Source organism: Eutrigla gurnardus (genome assembly GCF_963514095.1).
Source record: "Eutrigla gurnardus genome assembly, chromosome: 20".
Taxonomy (NCBI): Eukaryota; Metazoa; Chordata; class Actinopteri; order Perciformes; family Triglidae; genus Eutrigla; species Eutrigla gurnardus.
The window spans coordinates 13,251,172-13,270,459 of record NC_139931.1 but is presented as its reverse complement, the minus strand read 5'-3'; the positions used below and the strand labels follow the sequence as shown (position 1 = coordinate 13,270,459).

Here is a 19,288-nt window from a genome sequence, read left to right as displayed (position 1 = left end):
GTACGTAACGACTGCAGTAGGTGGCCCCGCCCCTTCCCATTGACGGCAAAATGGCGACGGAGAACTGTGATGCTGTGAACATGGACCCTGACATGGAACTGCTCAGTGACGAAGAATTAGAAAGGTAAAATATAATAACGCTACGTTGTCATGGGCAGACACACATGTATAATGAAGCGGCTTTCTGACACGTGTACAACAAAGTCTTTCATGTGTTTATTGTCTTCGCACTTCGCACAATTTAAGCTAACTAGCGAGCCGCCGCTGTTTAGCTAAATTCTACCCCGGGTGGCGTTTAGCTTTGCTTGTCCTACTAGCTAGCTCCTGTGCTGTGATTTTCTGGTTTGCAAACAGGAGGCTCGACTATCCATAAATCTGCAGTCACCCGACAGGAGAACTGCTTTCACATTAATGCGGTATTCCCAGTAACGTACTATGTGGATAAGTAGTTAATGACAGCATTCACCAACTGTGTAGTCGTGATGTTAAAACATGAAAGACTTCCAAAAAAAGTAACGGCGGTGGCCCACAGCATGGTGTCATATGTTCCTGGCTCAGCTCCCTGTCAGCTTCACAAAATAGCTACGTGTTTGATTGGAGGAGCACTTCTGCCCTGCCGGTTTGACTCCTTCTATGTTTAGCGAAGCAGTGAGATGCACCGTCAGTCACATTCCGCGTCTCTTTACCTGACACCTAACGGTCTTCAGCGGTTTAAAGGTGCGCTTGTGTAACATCGGGCTGCATGCTCCAAACAGATAGGGGCAGCTTTTCACCTCTACTACCTGAGCTCTGTTTCAGAAAGCAGCTTTAACAAACTCTGACCCTGAACTCTGAGGTGACTAACACTGTGATGGGAAACAGAGTTTTCACTTCCAGAACCGTATTTTCAGGGGTGTAGCTCCATTTTATCACAGCAGACATAAAGATATTAATAAATATATATGCACACATTTATCTATAAAAAAGAGCATGAGTCAGATTGGGAGAAGTGTCAATAAGTTAATTAATCATTTACTGGATTATTATTTACATAATATGACAGACAACCATTCACGCGCACCTACGGGCAATTTAGAGTCATCAACCCACGCTTACACGGGGAGAACATGCAAACTCCACACAGAAGGAACCCGGACCCGACCCGGGAATCGAACCTGTAAGGCGACAGTGCTACCCGCACCACCGTGCAGCCAGAGTCTTAACATTTAAAATATATTTTATTTTGCCGACCAGAAGTTCAGTAATCAGTTAAACAAACCCATCCGCTTGACCACCACATACCCATATAGTCATGCTCTGTCCATAACTACACTCATCTGAGTCTTGTCTGATAGCCTTTATTCCTGTCTTTCTGCCCATTTGTACACAGGGAAGCAGAGGGCTTCAAAGAACAAGGCAATGCCTTTTATATCAAGAAGGATTACGCAGAAGCATTTAATTATTACACCAAGGCCATAGGTAATTATCCCTAAATCATTTCAGTCAGTCTTCTTGTTAGTTGGTGGGATTATGTTGATTTCCTTTTTTGATAATAAATAAAAGTAGATTTCTATCTGTCCTTCATAGGATGTCAATAACTTGTTTGTTGTACAGACATGTGTCCGAAGAATGCAAGTTACTATGGAAACCGTGCAGCCACGCTAATGATGTTGTGTCGATATAGAGAGGCTTTAGAGGATTCCCAGCAAGCAGTACGACTAGATAACGACTTCATGAAGGTAGGCTGTGGGAAACGAGCCGTTACACTATATTAAGGTAAAATGTGCTTACTTCATATGTAAATTGTGTTATTTTTGTTTTGCTAATTACACTTTCTCTCAGCCTCCAACTAATAATGCTTTGATAAATTATTTCTTAAATTCTCCAGAATGCTGTGAACAATGCCTAGAGAAGGGGTGTGTTGGATGTGTTTAATTTAACAGTAATATCTTTAAATAGCATTCATAATAGAGTAAAATTAGCTTGGAAGGTGGCTCACAGAAATGTGGGACCTTGAACTTTTAGTTTTTTTGCTTACTACATGGCAAAGCTGTTCAGCTCGTAGGAAGGGTCTGATTTAGGCATGTGTACATTTGTTTATGGAGCTATTTGGCTCCTCAATACATACGCTGTAGCACAAGTTCAGTGGATTAGTGGCATTATGATTTTCACAAAATTATAAAAGTGTGTCAAATGACAAAGTTGTAAGTTAGAGTTCCCGTCCTTTAAACCAGGCAATTGGGGCACGTTATAACTTCAGTTTGTGAACTGCTAGTCTTTTATCCGCAGGGCCATCTGCGAGAGGGCAAATGCCACCTGTCCCTTGGCAATGCTATGGCTGCCAGCCGCTGTTTCCAGAGGGTTCTGGAGCTGGAGCCGGACAACAGCCAGGCCCAGCAGGAGGTGAGTTGGCCTCAGTTTAACATGATCTGACAATTTGGACGTGATTATCTACGATCTGATAAGCTTTGGCCGAGCTAGTCCAAATGAAGTGGAAAAAAAATCTGATACTTAGTGGTTTAAGAGGAGATCAACTGGAGTCACTGTTAATTCTCAACAACACAGCCAAGAGGCAAGTTTTTGGTTATCCACAGATGTAATACGACTGCTTGCGTTGACCTAGTTTTACAAGAACTAAGCATGGCACAAAAGAGAGGCCAGTGCTGGCTGTACAGCAACTAATCTAACACAAATGTTTGAAATAGTCACTGAACACTACAAATTCCTTTCAGCTGAAGAATGCAGAATCCATCCTTGAATATGAGCGGATGGCTGAGATTGGATTTGAGAAGAGAGACTTCAGGATGGTAAGCTACAAAGTGGTTTTATTTCAGTCTTATTTCAGTTTGACAGTTGTGTGATATGTCCCCAGTCACAGACATGGCAAGCAACACAGACTGCAGATGTGCTGTGGTTGTCTCTAGGTTGTCTTTTGCATGGACCGTGCCTTGGAGCCTGCTGCAGCCTGTCACAGGTTCAAGATACTGAAGGCAGAGTGCTTAGCCCTGCTGGGACGCTACCCTGAAGCCCAGTCTGTAGCCAGGTAAGACGGCATATTTGAAAAATACTTGGCAGTTCACTTATTTATTTGACACTGGAATGCATCACAATGAGCACAGGGGAAAGCAGAATAAGACATGGGGGTGTGCATGTGCCATAGCACGCCATACCAACTTGATGCATGATGTAATCCTCCATAGCTCTATAGAAACAAGAAATTCCTGAATCATAAAATGTACAGATATGCAAAAGTAAGATGCTTTGTTAGAGTCAGCATAATTATATATATTGAATCTGAGGCTCTGACTAATCTGGGTTTATATATATTTTTTTCTTGAGCTAAATCATGCCCAATTACTGAAATCTGTGGGCCATAACTATGCACAACTTTGTGTTTATGTGTTTCTAAAGTGTATAGGTTTGAAACATGGGTCTAAAAACAAAAAGTGTAAGCAACAATTACACCTGAGAAATGGCACATCCCTAAAATTGACCACCCACCTCGTTTATTTGCCTGGAAAATGAAGATTCTCTGGGTAGTGCCTGCAGGACCTGTATGCAGCTTGCTCTGTTTTCACAGAGTCACTGTCGCAATTTAAAGCTGAAAATGAACACCTCTGGCTGGGGCTCTTCTTCTGTTATGGATATGTCTGTTTCCTCACATCCCATCAGTTGCTTCTACACCACTGCCTCATTGTCAAATTGTGTCATCACTTAATGGAAACAGAAATTCAAACGGTTAACTGCTGTTTTCAGAATTTTACCAAACCTTTAAAGATGATGGCACAAAATGCCATATTTTTATGTGAATACTCATTTTTTTGTTTGCTTTATTTCACCACTAATTTTCATCACTTGTTCCATTTTAGTGATATTCTGCGAATGGACTCCACCAATGCGGATGCACTGTACGTGCGTGGTCTTTGTCTGTATTACGAGGACTGCATTGACAAGGCTGTCCAGTTCTTTGTCCAGGCCCTGCGCATGGCTCCAGACCATGACAAGGCTCGGCTTGCATGCAGAGTGAGTAATTCAGTGGATAATACATCCTTTACATTCTCACCATGTCTTATTGGGAGCCGTCCTCGAAAACCTGTGGTTGATTTAGGAAATTAGCCAAAGAAAATGCACGTCTCATCCTTTTTAAGTCTGATTGAGATTGCTGACAAGGTTAATGTAAGGTTGTCTATCTTGTGTTTCCAGAATGCCAAAGCACTAAAAGCTAAGAAGGAGGAGGGGAACAAGGCGTTCAAGGAGGGAAACTTTGAGGCAGCCTATGAGCTGTACTCTGAGGCACTAACAATAGACCCCAACAACATCAAGACCAATGCCAAGCTGTACTGTAATAGGGCCACTGTTGGATCTAAGGTGAGGAACATACGCAGGAGAGCTACCACTGATTGAATCAACATCTGACAAGTTGCCTTGGGAGGTCAACTGTAAAATGAATCTTAGCATCCTTGGTGGCTATTTGCTAAAAGCCACCAAAGACTAATGTGTTCCTCAATGAGTATCCAAGTTAAGATAAGTGTAAATTGGTAAATAAGATTGTCACATATTGGAAAGGAGAGCGGAAAAGTGACTTGTTAGATGACGGTAAAGACCGGAACCCTGTCAAACGAAACTACGACCTCTGAATTCGTTTTTATAATGGTAGATTAATCAGGCAGACATTGATATATTGGCATACAGGTAACATCCCATGCATAACTTGCATACAAACCCTCATTCAGTTATTTATAGGTTAGCACAGGCACAAGATTAGCAAAGTTCTCATTCTGTCCCTATGACAGCTTGTGTGTTGGTTTCAAGTGTTTTGGTATCTTTGCCTCATTGTAATTTGTTCTGTCACATCAAGAGAACGAGGCGACTACTTTTCCCTCTGTGTCTCCCGCCTCGCATGGTTACACTTTTTTATTTTTCTTTGAAAGCTGAAGAAACTAGAACAGGCCATTGAAGACTGCACGAAGGCCATTAAACTGGATGAGACCTACATCAAGGCCTATTTACGGAGAGCACAGTGGTATGTCCCAGGTTTTCTGAATTGTTAAGGACTGTTAAAAGAGACCATGAGTTCTGTTGTATTTGCTTTTCAGACGTGGACAAACAGATGGCAGTGTCATTATCTGCACTTTTCATATTTTACTGTTTAAGCTGAGTAGAGAAACAATAACAGACTTGTGCATACTGTGCTGCAGCTACATGGACACAGAGCAGTATGAAGAGGCAGTGCGAGATTACGAGAAGGTTTACCAGACGGAGAAGACAAAAGGTGAGTCAAACTCCTCTATTGTGGCCGAGCTGACGCAGCTTTCTGCACGGATATTACCTCCTTGTTATGCTTTATTGTAGAGATGCATCAATCGATCGGCTGCCGGTTGAAACCTGCAGGATTTACACTTATTGGCAATGTCGGTCTAAATGTTCGCGTTTTTGTTTTTTTATTAATCACACACACCATGTTGTTGGTGTGGAAGTTCTTCAGCGAGAAGAAGAAATAAATCTTCAGTAAGTCATGTAGGACCACCTTAAAACACTCGTAACAACTAAATCAGACACTAATTATATTATAATTAATTCCCATGCATGCGGCTCAGAGTAATAATGACCAGCTCAACTGCTGACAGCATAGTACTACTTAGAACGGAGATAAATGCTAACATCAGCAGAAGTTGTGTTGACTTGATTATGATGCATTTAAACTCTATTCAGTATTTGGTAAATTATAACACTTTCATGATGTATCCAAATGAAATCCTATAATATATTGAATAAATACAGTTTTCTGAAGGAGCGATTTCTCACAGCAATATAAGCTAGAAATTAAAGAGGGAATTATGATCTGTTTAACTTCCTAACACTATCTTTAAGCAGTTATAGTATTGTATATAATGAACTACTAATGCCAAGGGTTTTTTAAAATCAAAGCAAGTATTTAAATACAAATAAAATAATTTATTTCCTAATAATTTGATTTGTAAAAGCAATGGTTTACACTGATTTCAAAAAGATTCAATAATGTTTTGGGACAGTAGGCAGATCAGAAAAATTGGAATTGGCTGAGTAAATTGCAGTCAGTGCATTTCTGCTTTGTGTTTTAATCTGTCCTGTCTTTTTTTGTGTCGTCTAGAGCACAAGCACTTTCTGAAACATGCCCAGTTGGAGTTGAAGAAGAGCAAGCGGAAAGATTACTACAAAGTACTTGGGGTGAATAAGAACGCCACAGAAGATGAGATCAAGAAAGCTTACCGCAAACGGGCGCTTTTACATCACCCAGGTGCCAAATTCATTACAGTCAAACATTATATTAACATTGTATTTATATTTTTATCATGCATGTAATACTGTTATCAGTTTTCCCTCAGCCCTAACTTATTTTTCCCCTCTCCCTCACTTCAGACCGTCACAGCGGAGCTAGCCCTGAGTTGCAGAAGGAAGAGGAGAAGAAGTTTAAGGAAGTGGGCGAGGCTTTCAGCGTGCTTTCAGACCCGAAAAAGAAGACTCGGTACGACAGCGGTCAGGATCTGGAGGATGATGGCATGAACATGGGAGGTCAGAACCTGGGCAAGCCTTGGGGTGGGCGGGTCTCAGCGGAGAACAGATAAAGCACAGCTCATGAACCACCTTTTTTGTTATGAAACAGCTGTTTTTTCTAGTGAGTATCTGCCTGCAAAGTTATCCGTGTTGATTCTTACTTGCATTTTGTCTCCACCAGATTTTGATGCCAACAACATTTTTAAGGCTTTTTTCGGAGGGCCAGGAGGTTTTAGTTTTGAAGGTAATTTATTTACTCTATGTAAATGCAAAAAAACATTTGGAATGACATCCACATTTTTCAATTCTTCAGTTATTGACTTGTTTTATTACTTTGTTTCAGCATCTGGACCAGGAAATTTCTTCTTCCAGTTCGGTTAATTGAAGGATTTGTCTACCTAAACAGTTACTGCATCAGGACTTTTCAACAATGTCAACCCCCTGACCCACCATCCATATTTAATGACTGACTGATTGCAAGTCAGATCCCTGTCTATGCCATTGACTGAATGAACCCAATGACCACATGCAACAAATGTTTTAAAGCCCGTATAGAAAAGACACTAAGACTGCACAGACTGAGTTGATAAGTGTTACTGGTTTTGGATTTGGTTTTCTTCCTTTCAGATTGAAACGAACTTTAAAGTCAGTAATGGCTAGCAACAGTGGTCCAAATATTTTCTGGATTTTTGAAATAGCAGAAATTGCATAGCTATTGTATCCAAGCTTTTAGGGATCAATGCAGGAAGTGGCATCCGGGGGAAACTCTTGAGATGCAACTGAGCATTGAGCAAGCTATTATCTGGCTTGTCTCAACGTACTGCTGAGCGGGCATTCTCTGCATGAAAGTTATTAACTTGCTTAATGATTTCTGAAGAAAATCACTTTGCAAACGGCACCCTCCCCTTATGAAGAATCTGTCAGACAGACAGTTGTTGGCTGCTACGAATTCACACTGAAAACTGCCTCCTTGTCATAAGCCAATAGGAGCACATTTTTTTCAATTCACAGCTGGAGGCCGGAGTCTAGACCTACACTTGCAGTACAGCTGAAGACCAGAAAGATGGCGGTGGAGACGGCTGTGCTGGTTTTGTTGCCAGCAAAGTTCCCCTCCCTCTTGTTGTCACAAGTTTTGTTTGATGTTGCCATTCACAGATTGCTGCATTGTACATTTTACTGGAATGTAAAGTGTTGATTTGTGATGATAGTTTCTTTCTTTCTTTTTTTAAATTTTGATATGTATATTTATTGTAAATTTTGCTGTCTGATAGAACCATCTTTGTAAGATGAAGACACTTTTCTGTTTGAAAGTTTGAAAGAGAAACGGATCATAAGCACTCTTTTTACACAAATTCAGGAAGATGATTGTAATGCTTGGTCTGTTGTCCAGAGTTTGCTCGGTTCCTTGACTGTGATGCAAGTTGTCCGATTTTCCTCAATGCAACAGACGAGCATAACGATAGAACAAATGTGTTGTTGCTGAAAGTCACTGTGTGATGGATGTGTCGTAATGTTCAGTTTACTTCCTGATGAGTGTGTTGTTCTCTTCGATGGACTTTATGAAGAAAAGAAAAGCGTCTTCATCTTTGCTCTCATTGTTTTTGCCCTTATGGTGAAACCATCCTCTCTTTATCCTTGAAAAGTACCATCCATGTCAATAAAGTTGGCCTCCTCTGGGTTTCCCCTTAATTGATTGTTTTATTTTGTTAATATTTAGTGACATAGAATGTGAATGGTTTGATATTAAATACCACAGCTCCAGCTTCACTGGGGAATACTAAGTGCAGACATTCTAACTTCTGTTTCACTGGGACTTTAATGAATATTAATATTGTTGGATAATAAGTTTGTTGTCAACAAATGAATCGTCATTATGGAATTAGTTTTCATTTTTCAACTGCTTTAAACCCATATGTAGAGTTGTACTTCACGGGCTAAGCAGAAGATGGCGCTGTCTCCCCGCTCTCGGTTTGTTACTATGGTTTCTAGGATACCAGTTGAGCTTATATGTTTAGATACTGGCGACTTTTCACAAGCTTTATGACACAAACGTTTAATTAAAATGTCAAGCACGGACGAAAAACGCGATGAGCAAAAGCCAAAGGGTGTATTCTCCACTTTAATGGCCAACGGGAATTGGCTGTACAGTAAGAACGAGTATGAAAAGGCCATCAACAGCTACACAACGGTAAGTAACTTCGTTACCCAGCTTAGCCAGGCGTTAGCGTTGGCTAGCTACCCAAAACCGAAGCTTATATTCCTGGTGATAGCTGAGCTTTTAAAAATACTTCCTTAGTCAAGCAGCCAGCTGTGTGTGCTCATATATGGGACCCATTGCTCATGTACACGGACAGAGAAATAACGCTAAATAAGCTAAAAATGAATGCCACTAAAACATCCATTACTTCCATTTTAAGTGTCGCAGGTCGTTTATTAGAGTAGGTTTGTGGACAGAAACTGTTAGGTGTACTTTCAAAATCACGTGACTTGCTCTTGGTATTGGTTTAGGCGCTGACTTTAAAGCCTGATGACAAGACCTGCTTTCTTCAACGCTCCAAATGTTACCTGAAGATGAGGGAACTTGAACGCGCTTTAGAAGATGCAGAAGCGTCTCTCAAAGAAGACGAGACCTTTTTCGAGGTAAACAAAACAACAACAAAAAAACGTTTTCTAATGTTCACACAGCACCCAAAAGTGAAGCCTGTAAACATGTATTTCTATTTCAGGGATTGTACCAGAAGGCAGAGACTTTGTACTTGATGGGAGAATTTGAGTTTGCACTGGTGTTTTACCACAGAGGACAAAAGCTACGTCCAATGAAACAGGAGTGCAGACTTGGTATCCAGAAAGCACAAGAGGCAATAGAAAACTCTGTTGGCAGTGAGTGATTCAGTACTGTTTTGTGATTTACACTAAATGACGTCACACCAAGTCCTCCTCGCACCTAAAACCGTTTGTTCTCCTCATTTCCAAGGCTCTTCCTTAAAGCTGCAGATTAAGGGAGACCTGTCGTTTCTCCAAAAAGAGGAGGAGGTGAGTCATTGTTGTGTATTTAACAGCAAAACGTGATGATGTATACATACAAATATCAACCTTGAATATGAAAAAACCTGGTAACAAATGATTACTCTCCTAGATTGTACACTTCTTTGTATATAAACCGCCTCTTGTCTGATGCATAATGTTATGTTTCTGGGTAAAAAGACAGCGCAGCCAGTTGCTGCTTTTCAGCATCTGATGACAAAGAAAGCACAGCAGACCCAGAAAACCCCCAAGAGTGAGAAGACAACCAAACAACTGCTGGGAGAGTTTTATAGTGACAAGACATTTCTAGAGAACCTGCTTAAAGATGAAGGTACTATTTTATTTCACCATACATTTCTTACTGTGTGTCCACACCTCACTATGATTTACTGGCAGATTCAGTACACTAGCCTCAAATCTCAAACTATAAGTTTCTTCTACGGTCGATGCTGTTGGTCTTTATATTTATTTAAACCCACCTACAATGACGTTTTGCACTTTTAATAGATTTATAATATTCAAAACTGTTACACAATGATTTTGTACAAGGAAAGCAGAGAGGTGGGAAGCCACTGCAGGACATCATTCAGGGCTGCCTCACATACATCGACACGTGCACAGAGTTCAGGAACCAGGCGGAACCTGTCTTTGCACGGGAAAAGGAGCCCCGTCACAGCCCACCATCTGATCCTATTCAGTTTTTGCTGAAGCGTCAGAATGAAATTGATGCAGGTAAGGCAGGCTTCTGGGTGAACTACTTTCACTTTAACCCTAGAAAAAGGCTTAGTGTATGTTTGTCATTGAAGATTTGGAATCTGGAAATGCAAAAAGTTGTCTCAAGAAGGCAAAGGAAGTCATGAAGATAGTGCAGGACTGGTCAGAGGAAGAGCTGCCTGATAAGGAAGAGGCTTTGTGCAGCCTGCACAGTTGTATCGGGAATGCCTTGATGGACCTCGGAGACATGGACAAAGCTTTAGAGCATCATCAAAAAGACTTTGAGTTGGCTAAACAGTGGTGAGAATTTGAAGAATTGCACAATAGAAATGAATGTGTTTTAATACAACAGACGTTCAGCATTGTCTCTTATCAACAGCAAACTTCCAGATGCAATGTCCAGGGCTCTGACCAACATTGGGCGGGTTTATGCCCAAATTGGACAGTTCACACAGGCCATTGAGTTGTAAGTAATAATAGGATAACAGTTGCACTTACTGTCCTTTTGCAAAGCACCACATCTGCTCTCTTAACTAGCATTGTTTTACATTGACATACTACTATTGAAGTTTATTGATATTTCATTTTCTTTTTTGTGTTTTCTTTTCCAATTCAGCTGGGAGCAGAAGATTCACTTAGTCCAAAGTGGTTTGGAGAAGACCTGGTTGTTTCATGAGATTGGTTGGTGTTACCTGAAGCTCGATCGTCATGAAGAAGCCCGAGATTATGGCATCCGTTCACTTGCTGCGGCCGAAGAAATAGCTGATAAGAAATGGCAGCAAAATGCCAACGTTTTGGTGGCACATTCAGAATGTAAATATGTATCTTTCTAATGTTTACAAAATCACTCACTGTGTCATGTCAGCTTATTTGATAGATGTTTAATGTTTTAAACTATAGTGACAGTGTTGTCATTGTTTCAATTCCCTTCTGTTTCATCAGTTAAACTTGGAAACATTGAATCCTGTGTCTCCCACTTTGAGAAAGCCTTGACCCAGGCCAAGCTGCAAGAAGACGACTTTGCCGTGAAAGGGATTCAGAAGGTAGCCTCTCTGTTGCCATGTGCTTTCCTTCACCGTCTTTTCAGCTCCATTTAAAGACCGTTTTTATCTCTGACATTTATCATTTTGCTTTCAGGCCCTTGATGAAGCAAAGCAACACCTACCACAGTGAGGATGTCCTCAGTCTTTATTTGTGCTTTAGAGGGTTAATTGAGAAAATGACAACGACTTCAGAAGACAACGATAATCAAATGAAAGTAGAACAAACACAACAACAAAAGTTGCACAAATCTGAATGCCAAAACATGTTTAAGATGTAGAAAATGCATTTTTACTAACTTCTCAAAGCTCAAAACATTCCAGTATGAAACACAAATATAAACCAGGTAAGAGATCATCCTGTGAAATTCATTATGGAAGCATTAGTATCACTATAGGCACTTGTGAATTGTGCAAATGTGTATTGTTCCCTGTAGTAAAATAAAAAATATGGACAATGTTTCAAAGCCTACATCCTTAATTTCAGTGTTGCTTACGTGATCATTTATACTCCAAATCTATTTGTGTGGCTGAATATTTTGTCAGAATTATATGAAAAATTATTAAAATGTGTCACAAAACACAGAGGAATCTTATCACACACTTTGACGTGCACACAACCAGCCAGCCATGGAGTCATTTTGCCTTTTAATAACTTTTATAACTTCAGTTCCCCATAGAGAGCTGCAGGGTACTTCCCCTTGTCACATTACATCTGCCCGCAGGCAAACATCATTCTGTGATTTACATACAGACTGCTTCCTGCAGTGTTTACAATATTAGCAGTGTATTATTTGCGTGTCAGTCAGAGACAGCAAATATAGTGGTCATTGCCTCTTCACCAGAATGTCAAGACTTAAACAATGCAGTTCTCATCAAGTCAACTGTTGTGGACAATCAACCCTTGGAGACAAGGGTTAAGTTCCTGCACTGAGTGAATGAGCAAATGACCTGAATGTGACCTCGTACCCACTCGTCTTGTTGCCTAAAGAGAAACTAAAATTCCAATATCAGTTGTCAGCTTTTTTGATGGTGACTCCCTTTGTCTGACATTTTTATATAAACTTGAAGCGATGCACAGCAATATGTCTGAAGTTCAAATTAAAAGGGTTTCGTCATGTTCCCAAAGTTGTGTCTTTATAAATCGTGATTTATTTTAAGCCTCGTGTTTGTTTCCTTTTCATGTTCTTAAAAAAAAATCAATACGGTTTTAATGCTAATAAAATATATATCATTTTGTCTTCTCCAGTGGCGTCCTTCCGGTCTTCAGGGGCGTGTCCGTGACCACGCCCAGTTGCGCGTTCCCGGAAATTTCCGTTTTCCTTCTTGAAGATAGAAGCGGGTGCACGGCCGTGCCGAGGTTTGCCTTGTCATTGTATCCAGAGAGAGAAACGCGTGGTCAGCGGGCACCAGCGACCAGCTCCACTGCAGCGTTAACCGGTAAGCTGGTGTGATATAGCGAACAAAAGCCCTTCGTACGGGAAGCGGCGTCTCGTTCCTATTCATGTATTTATTTATTTCGCACTAAAACGAGTCGCTCCGCTAACGTTCAGTGATTTGTGTGCACGCCGTTAAAACACCGAGCTGGTTTAGACGTGGCGCTGTCGCCGGTGATGTTACAGCCGAGGTGGTGACTGCCAAGGCAGCTAAATTGTTTTTGTCTGGCGTGCTAGCATTAGGTGCACGCCACTCCCCGCACGGCCACATTGTGCGCGTGTGTGTGTGTGTGTTAATGTTCAACGGCTGCCCGTTTTTATCCGTTTGAAGCAACGTTTCACACATACTTTCACATGTTCTCAATTTAAAGTCACACCGTGACTTTAAATGTGTAATTTTAGTCCGAAGTTGTCGTCAAAAAAGAAAAGAAATGAGCATCCTCACACTGACTGCGCCATCAACTACTTCTGTGTCCGTTGTATATCTGACAGAGATTAAGTTGAACACGTCGAGTGCTCATATTTCCCTGAATCTGTTTTTAGTTCCGTTGTTTGTCCCCCCCTACTGTAAAAACACAACGAGGTGTGTGATGTGTGTCTTTGTTGCCTCGGTGGGTTGACTCGTGTTGTGAAAGCTTCCCCTTCTGTCTCATGACACGATGTGGTTTCACATAGCTATCAAATGTCCATATAAACGACGAGCTGGACGTCGCAATACGATGCTCCCGTTTTCTCAACCACCCTTGTCTGTTGGCTGGCGAAGTTAATTTAGCAATGCAGTGGTTTGGTTTTTTTTTTTTTTTTTTGCAACACGCTGGCAGACCAGTCTCTGTTCTAAACGAATGGAAATTAAAATTAGGATGGGCTGTGATGTGTAAATGTTGCCACCACCCCTGTGTGCACAAGAGTACACCACCCCAACTGAACACAAATGGACATTAAGTGTTGAAGCTTGTTGTTGTTGCAGAGTCATTCTGTTGGATTGCATCAGATTGTGTATTTTACAGCCTGTCTGTAACGTAGGCTATTGTAATAATAAAAAAAAAAGACATCTCCAATTCTTCAATCATGGATATTGAGTAACTTCCCTTTTTGGGGCATGATGACCATGAAAGGATTTGATTCTGGCCTCTAGATGGGCGTAACAATTAGCATCTACATCTGAGTATTTTAAAATGTGGTGGTCAAAAAAACGCTTTATTCATCACAATTAAAGACTTAATGTATAAATAACAATGTTGTAGCACGGGGCAAACGTTGCCCAACATTGCATGCATTTAAATGTTTGCATTTGCATCATTGGCCTAAATGGGAAAACTTCTCTCTTTCTTTTAATTATGTATTTAAGGTACATTGTGGTGTATCATCATACTTAAAGCCAGACATGGACACTGAAAAGACCGCTGAGGTTTTGGATGCGTCAGAGACTCCACAGCAAGAGGAGGCTGAAATGGAAAAAGAGGTTGCGTCAAAACTGGAGACACCGGAGGAATTCACAGAGCCTGAGAAGCCACCAGCTGCCGATGAAGAAACTCAGCAGCTGGCAGTGAACGGTCACGATACCGAAGTCCTAAACTTGAAAGAAACAGAAGAGTTGATTGTGACAGAAAATATTACGCTGACTGAGGAAAAAACAGAAATGGAGATTGAGGATAGCTTACCCAGAGAAAAATCTGAAATGGAGTCAGTGCCTGTTGCGGTGGCACCACCAGAACCAGATGAGTCATCTGAAAAGATCTTTGACCCAGTTGCCGCAACAGACGCAGAACCAGAAAACATGCAGCCTGTGCCAGAGAATGACCCAGAACCATTGCCTGTGCAAACACCTCTGGCCGAGAGTGCCCCTGAACCGGAGCCAGAGAAATTGGCAGAATCAGTTCCCCAACCTGAACAAGAAGAGCAAACATTACCTGAACCAACCGAGCTGCAGCAGCCAGTAGATACACAGCCGCCCAGCCAAGAGGAGAAAGAACCGGAACAAGTGAAAACTGAGACTGAAATTCCAGCTACAATGAATACTGGGGTTGAAGAAATTCCTAAAGAGGAGATGACAGAAAAAGATGTTGCAGCGGAGCCTACGAAGGAGGAAGAAAAACCAGCAGAGACGGTGCTGGTGGCAGAAGTTTCCCCAGAAAAGCCGACAGAAGCTGTGGCATCAAAGGAAGAGACACCAGCTGAAAGTGTGAAAACTACAGATGACAAGAAGGAAGCTGAACCGGAAACATCTGATTCTCTGAAGGGGGCTGAAGCAGCAGCAGAAGGTGTTAAATCTGAGGAAGAGGACGCTGTCCCAGCAGCTGGCTCCCTGTCCTTTTCCATCCTGGAAAGACAGCAGACCAAAGACGCCCTGCGTACATCTCGTACCCTTGTTGTCCTCAGAGGCCTTCCAGCAAGCGGTAAAAGCTTCTTGGCACGCGCCATAGCCGATGCCTACAAAGACCACTGCTCTATCGTCTGTGCCGACGATCACGGCGTGAAGCCAGAGAATCCAGAATCGTCTGTGGACGGATACAAGGCTCTGGACGAGGCTGTGGTGGCCTGCTGCAGTGCAGGAACCACTTCCTCCGTGCTGTTGGTGGTGGATGACACCAACCACACCCAGGATCGGCTGGCTCGCCTGGGCGAGATCGCTGAGCAACACCACCTTGTTGCCGTCTTTTTGGAGCCGCTGACTGAGTGGAGCAGAGATCCAGCACAGCTGGCTAAGAAGAACAGGCGTGGACTGGAGGAGGCTCAGCTGGAAGCCATGAGAGGTCCACTCGAGGAAACGTCCTTGCCTCTCTACTTTGGCTGGTTCCTTCTCTCCTCTATCCAGGACAAGGTTCGGTGCACATCAATGGACTTCCTGAAGACACTGGACACCTTGGAGGCCTTCAAGAAACACATGACTGACTGTTAGTATATTCAAAGTTGTTTTAATACATCAAAAGGAAAAACTATTACAAATATTAATTATTTGAACAGCCTTCTATTTATTTGGCATGACTAAGATGCAATTGATCTTGCCTTGTGTTTACAGTTACAGGGAAAGCTGAGAAGGAAGTGGATTTGGAGCAGTACTTTCAAGCCAAAGGAACCCTCCATTGCACAACAAAATTCTGTGACTATGGGAAAGCAGAGGGTGCCAAAGAGTATGCGCAGCTTGCCGTAAGATACCTGTCTTTTAATTGTTTGCTTATAGATTTTTAATCTAATAAATCTGACGGCTACGTATTTGCTAATGTAAAAACGTGATATTTATTCATCATTTTTTGTGCTCTCCAGGCTGTTAAAGATCTTTACAGTTCTGCATTCGAGCTGTCGCTGAGCGCCCTCTTTGTGACTCCGCGTACTGTTGGTGCCAGAGTGTCCCTCACCGAGGAGCAGCTTGTGCTGTGGCCAGCTGATGCCGAGAAGGAGGCAGGGTCTACCTCCCTGCCCCTGGGAAGCCGCGCCCATGTTACTCTAGGATGCGCCGAGGGTGTTGAGCCAGTTCAAACAGGTCTGGATCTGCTCGAAATCCTGGCCCTGCAGCAGGAAGGCCAGCAGGGGGAGCTCATCGAGGAGATGGAGCTGGGCTCGCTGACCTATTACGGCGAAGGAAGGTGGCTGCTGAGTCTCAGAGAGCCGATCTGCTCCCCAGCCTGCTTCTCCAGCTTCTACGGGCCCAAGGAGCCCCAGCCGACCAAAAAAGAACCAGAGAAGAAAAAGAAGCAAAAGTGCGCCATACTGTAAAAGGCAAAAAATGGGGATGTGTGTCCGGGATGACTGGTGAATTCAAACGTAGGCTTACTCTGTGCAAGGTTTGTGTGTTTGTGCAGTGTTTAGGGTTCAGTTATAGCCGCCCCTAAATCCACAAGCTGTGTGCCTTTTTACTGTTGATTTGCACCACAACCCAAGATGCCTTCAATCCAGTTAGGCTTGTTGACAACGTTGTTCAGTATCTTGTTTTCACGTATCCGTGCCAGAGTTGCAGTACCTGGCTATTTGCTGAGGAGTTAGCTCCGGTTTTAGGCTATGGTAGTATAGCCTCCTCCCCACCGCTCCAGTTATCTACAACTTAGATTTCCTCTTCTCTACATTTCAGTGTCTGTCAGTATTCCGGTGTGAATAATTAGGTACTTTAATTGCATGCATCCCAGGTAAAAGCGCATACTTTACATACATGACCTGTGCATTTTAACCCATTGTAAGCATTTAGAGAGCAGTGAGCGGCTGTAAAGCACTCAGTATCGGCCTCTGCCGCTTCAACAGTTTGTTTGGTGTTTCCTTTGGCTTAGTGGTAAGGTGAAAACGATTAGTTGTGTGTGCACTGCCTAGGAAGTAGTTGTTGCAATAGCATATGGGCCAAAGTAATCTATTTGATTAAGTGTATTAGAATGAATGTCATTTATAGAGGTCTTCCTTGTAAAATCTTTGCACTGTGCATAGTTGGAAAGGGAGAATGCTGAAGGTTTTGGCATTTGTTTCAGCAGCTTGCACTTAGTACTTATCAAATGCTGTGAATCCAAGTTCATGTTTTGCAACCTTTTCTACTGCGCAAGACTGCACCATTGATCAGTTTTATTGTCTTTGAACAGCACTTCATGTCTTGCGTTTCAATTTGTATCCCCTGTGACTGTAATTTTTGAAGGGCAATTCCTACTTTGTGTAGCTCATATGAATCACTATTTTTGCACTTGTTTTGTACACTTAATAAAAAAGAACATGCTTTGCTCCAGTAATGCGATATGCTTTGTGTTCAGTGTTAGTGCAGTTCGGTGACTACAGCATAGCAGGCTGATAACTGCGCAGTCAAATTTCTCCAAGCATGCAGGTGTAGTTGACCATGTAAACCAGCAGAGGGCGCTCATCCCTCGAACAGTGCTGGGAACATCTGTGGTAAGATGTTTTATACATTTAAACTCTTATAAGATTCTTCATTGTCAGAATTATCTTCAACGTGGATAACTCCCTCAAGACTAATTAAATACTGTAATTTTAAACATTGTATAAGAATCTGGCACAGAAAAAACCGCATAGCTCCTAAAAGTCCCCTCTTTCTGGAGTGAATCCTGGGATGGAGCAAGTGCTCAGCTCATATACTCATCACTGACTCATCTACCAGCTACTTCAAAGGTGCATAAAACTCTATTGTAATTTACACATTCACATATTTTAATATCTATAAAATAATCTTATGGTTATAATTCGTGTAATGTTACTTTTTAATCCAAATTCTAGTTTTGCTGTCTGGAAAGATTTTTTTCTACAAACCCGCGTTGGATACTCGGTTTACTGAAGTAAAATGAGTAATACCAGAGTGTAGAAATATATTTTCCAAGTAAAAGATCTGCATTCAAAATGTTACTTAAAATGCAAATATTAGATTATTAATAGTATAAATAAATAAAATACCAATAGAAGTATTTCAATACTTAACATTCCACTTAATCTCCATTTAATTATTTTAGAATAAAAATATGCGCAATTGTAGATGCAGTATCCAGCTTGTTTGCTATTTAAGACTTTATCACTGATATATGAGACTGTATTCCAAATTAATATTTACCTTCCGCTACATCCTTGAGACTATTAATAACTGGTATTGGTTTAGGTCAAGGACAGCTAAAAGACCATGAACTGTTGCACTATATTCACATTGTTCACCTCAGAGTGCGGGATGGTCCGTGCGAGACTCGATGTGTCGGCTGTGTGCCAGGCGAAGTGATTCTCATTGGTTGCTGTGTAGATAAAGAACAATGACAACCAATCAACATCAGTCCTGTTTCTCCATGAGTGGTGTGTGTGAAAGAGAGCAGAAAGAAACGAATGTTACCTTCAAGTACTCCTCGGAATCTCTGTATTTGGATTTTGTCCAATAATCAATAGAAATAGAAATAATCATACACTGTTCATATGTCAAAGTAGAAATAACAAAACAGATTGTTTTCCATTGCACGTAAAAGTCCAGCATGCAAAACGTCACTTCTAAATTATGCAAATAACACTAACAAAAACGTTATTAAAATGATTCATCACAGTGAAATTCCCCCTGTGAATGTTATGTCATGACTTTAATATTACTCAAGCATCGATGTGTAAGTTGCATTTTAAGTGTTGCAGTTGCTCAAGATCGAGCTAATTTGAACGATTCTATATTCTGTTCATTTGCAAAGTACATTATGACTATAGATGTCAAACAAATGGAAAAAGCTAACACCTACACAGAAGTACCTCAGCCTTGTAGTTGAGTACAGTACTGTACTTAGTTACACCCCGCCACAGCAAAACTGCTGAATGTTTTAGTGGCACAACGAAGTGGGGAAAATGTTTAATTGATGTTTAATTTTTAAGCTGCACTGCAAAACGTAGTTACTGCCTTTAATCATTAATTACTGTGTCTACTTATATAATATAATTCCTGGAAAGGACATCATAATCAAATCCCCATATTTTCTAAACGTGCTGATATTTAAATATGATTTACATATAAATACCATATAGAAAATAACATTCAAAACATATCAGACTTTCCATTGTCTTATTTGCAGTGGTGGAATTTAACAAAGTACCTCTAACCAAGTACTGTACCCAAGTTCA

General features: G+C 41.4%; 4 protein-coding genes across 4 annotated transcripts in view; 3 read left to right on the top strand and 1 right to left on the bottom strand.

The window, feature by feature from the left end:
* Positions 1 to 19,288, bottom strand: part of nkiras2 (NFKB inhibitor interacting Ras-like 2) — a 73,166-nt gene that overhangs the window by 4,009 nt on the left and 49,869 nt on the right. The gene's annotated exons all lie outside the window — the stretch shown is intronic.
* Positions 5 to 8,202, top strand: dnajc7 (DnaJ (Hsp40) homolog, subfamily C, member 7). Its single transcript, XM_084038135.1, has 14 exons — positions 5 to 124; positions 1,370 to 1,458; positions 1,594 to 1,718; positions 2,269 to 2,382; positions 2,712 to 2,786; positions 2,904 to 3,022; positions 3,849 to 4,002; positions 4,183 to 4,347; positions 4,911 to 5,002; positions 5,178 to 5,251; positions 6,110 to 6,256; positions 6,379 to 6,531; positions 6,695 to 6,757; positions 6,857 to 8,202. Exons 1-14 carry the CDS (start codon positions 51 to 53, stop codon positions 6,892 to 6,894), a joined length of 1,482 nt encoding a protein of 493 aa, XP_083894261.1. The 5' UTR covers positions 5 to 50; the 3' UTR covers positions 6,895 to 8,202.
* odad4 (outer dynein arm docking complex subunit 4) lies at positions 8,529 to 11,635 on the top strand. The gene is made up of 11 exons (XM_084037031.1): positions 8,529 to 8,701; positions 9,022 to 9,153; positions 9,240 to 9,393; positions 9,488 to 9,546; positions 9,718 to 9,868; positions 10,087 to 10,269; positions 10,344 to 10,551; positions 10,631 to 10,717; positions 10,868 to 11,064; positions 11,194 to 11,294; positions 11,389 to 11,635. The coding sequence occupies exons 1-11, from the start codon at positions 8,576 to 8,578 to the stop codon at positions 11,422 to 11,424; spliced, it is 1,434 nt and encodes a 477-aa protein (XP_083893157.1). The 5' UTR covers positions 8,529 to 8,575; the 3' UTR covers positions 11,425 to 11,635.
* cnp (2'',3''-cyclic nucleotide 3'' phosphodiesterase) lies at positions 12,597 to 17,430 on the top strand. The gene is made up of 4 exons (XM_084037931.1): positions 12,597 to 12,731; positions 14,076 to 15,621; positions 15,747 to 15,874; positions 15,992 to 17,430. The coding sequence occupies exons 2-4, from the start codon at positions 14,112 to 14,114 to the stop codon at positions 16,439 to 16,441; spliced, it is 2,088 nt and encodes a 695-aa protein (XP_083894057.1). The 5' UTR covers positions 12,597 to 12,731; positions 14,076 to 14,111; the 3' UTR covers positions 16,442 to 17,430.

Bases quoted from the DNA above. Each gene is read 5' to 3' on its own strand.
- dnajc7 (XM_084038135.1), top strand. From the start codon at position 51: ATGGCGACGGAGAACTGTGATGCTGTGAACATGGACCCTGACATGGAA. The intron at 2,787-2,903 runs GTAAGCTACAAA...GGTTGTCTCTAG, and splicing joins AGAAGAGAGACTTCAGGATG to GTTGTCTTTTGCATGGACCG. The intron at 5,252-6,109 runs GTGAGTCAAACT...TGTGTCGTCTAG, and splicing joins CCAGACGGAGAAGACAAAAG to AGCACAAGCACTTTCTGAAA.
- odad4 (XM_084037031.1), top strand. From the start codon at position 8,576: ATGTCAAGCACGGACGAAAAACGCGATGAGCAAAAGCCAAAGGGTGTA. The intron at 10,552-10,630 runs GTGAGAATTTGA...TCTTATCAACAG, and splicing joins TTTGAGTTGGCTAAACAGTG to CAAACTTCCAGATGCAATGT. The intron at 10,718-10,867 runs GTAAGTAATAAT...TTTCCAATTCAG, and splicing joins TTCACACAGGCCATTGAGTT to CTGGGAGCAGAAGATTCACT.
- cnp (XM_084037931.1), top strand. From the start codon at position 14,112: ATGGACACTGAAAAGACCGCTGAGGTTTTGGATGCGTCAGAGACTCCA. The intron at 15,622-15,746 runs GTTAGTATATTC...TTGTGTTTACAG, and splicing joins CAAGAAACACATGACTGACT to TTACAGGGAAAGCTGAGAAG. The intron at 15,875-15,991 runs GTAAGATACCTG...TGTGCTCTCCAG, and splicing joins AAGAGTATGCGCAGCTTGCC to GCTGTTAAAGATCTTTACAG.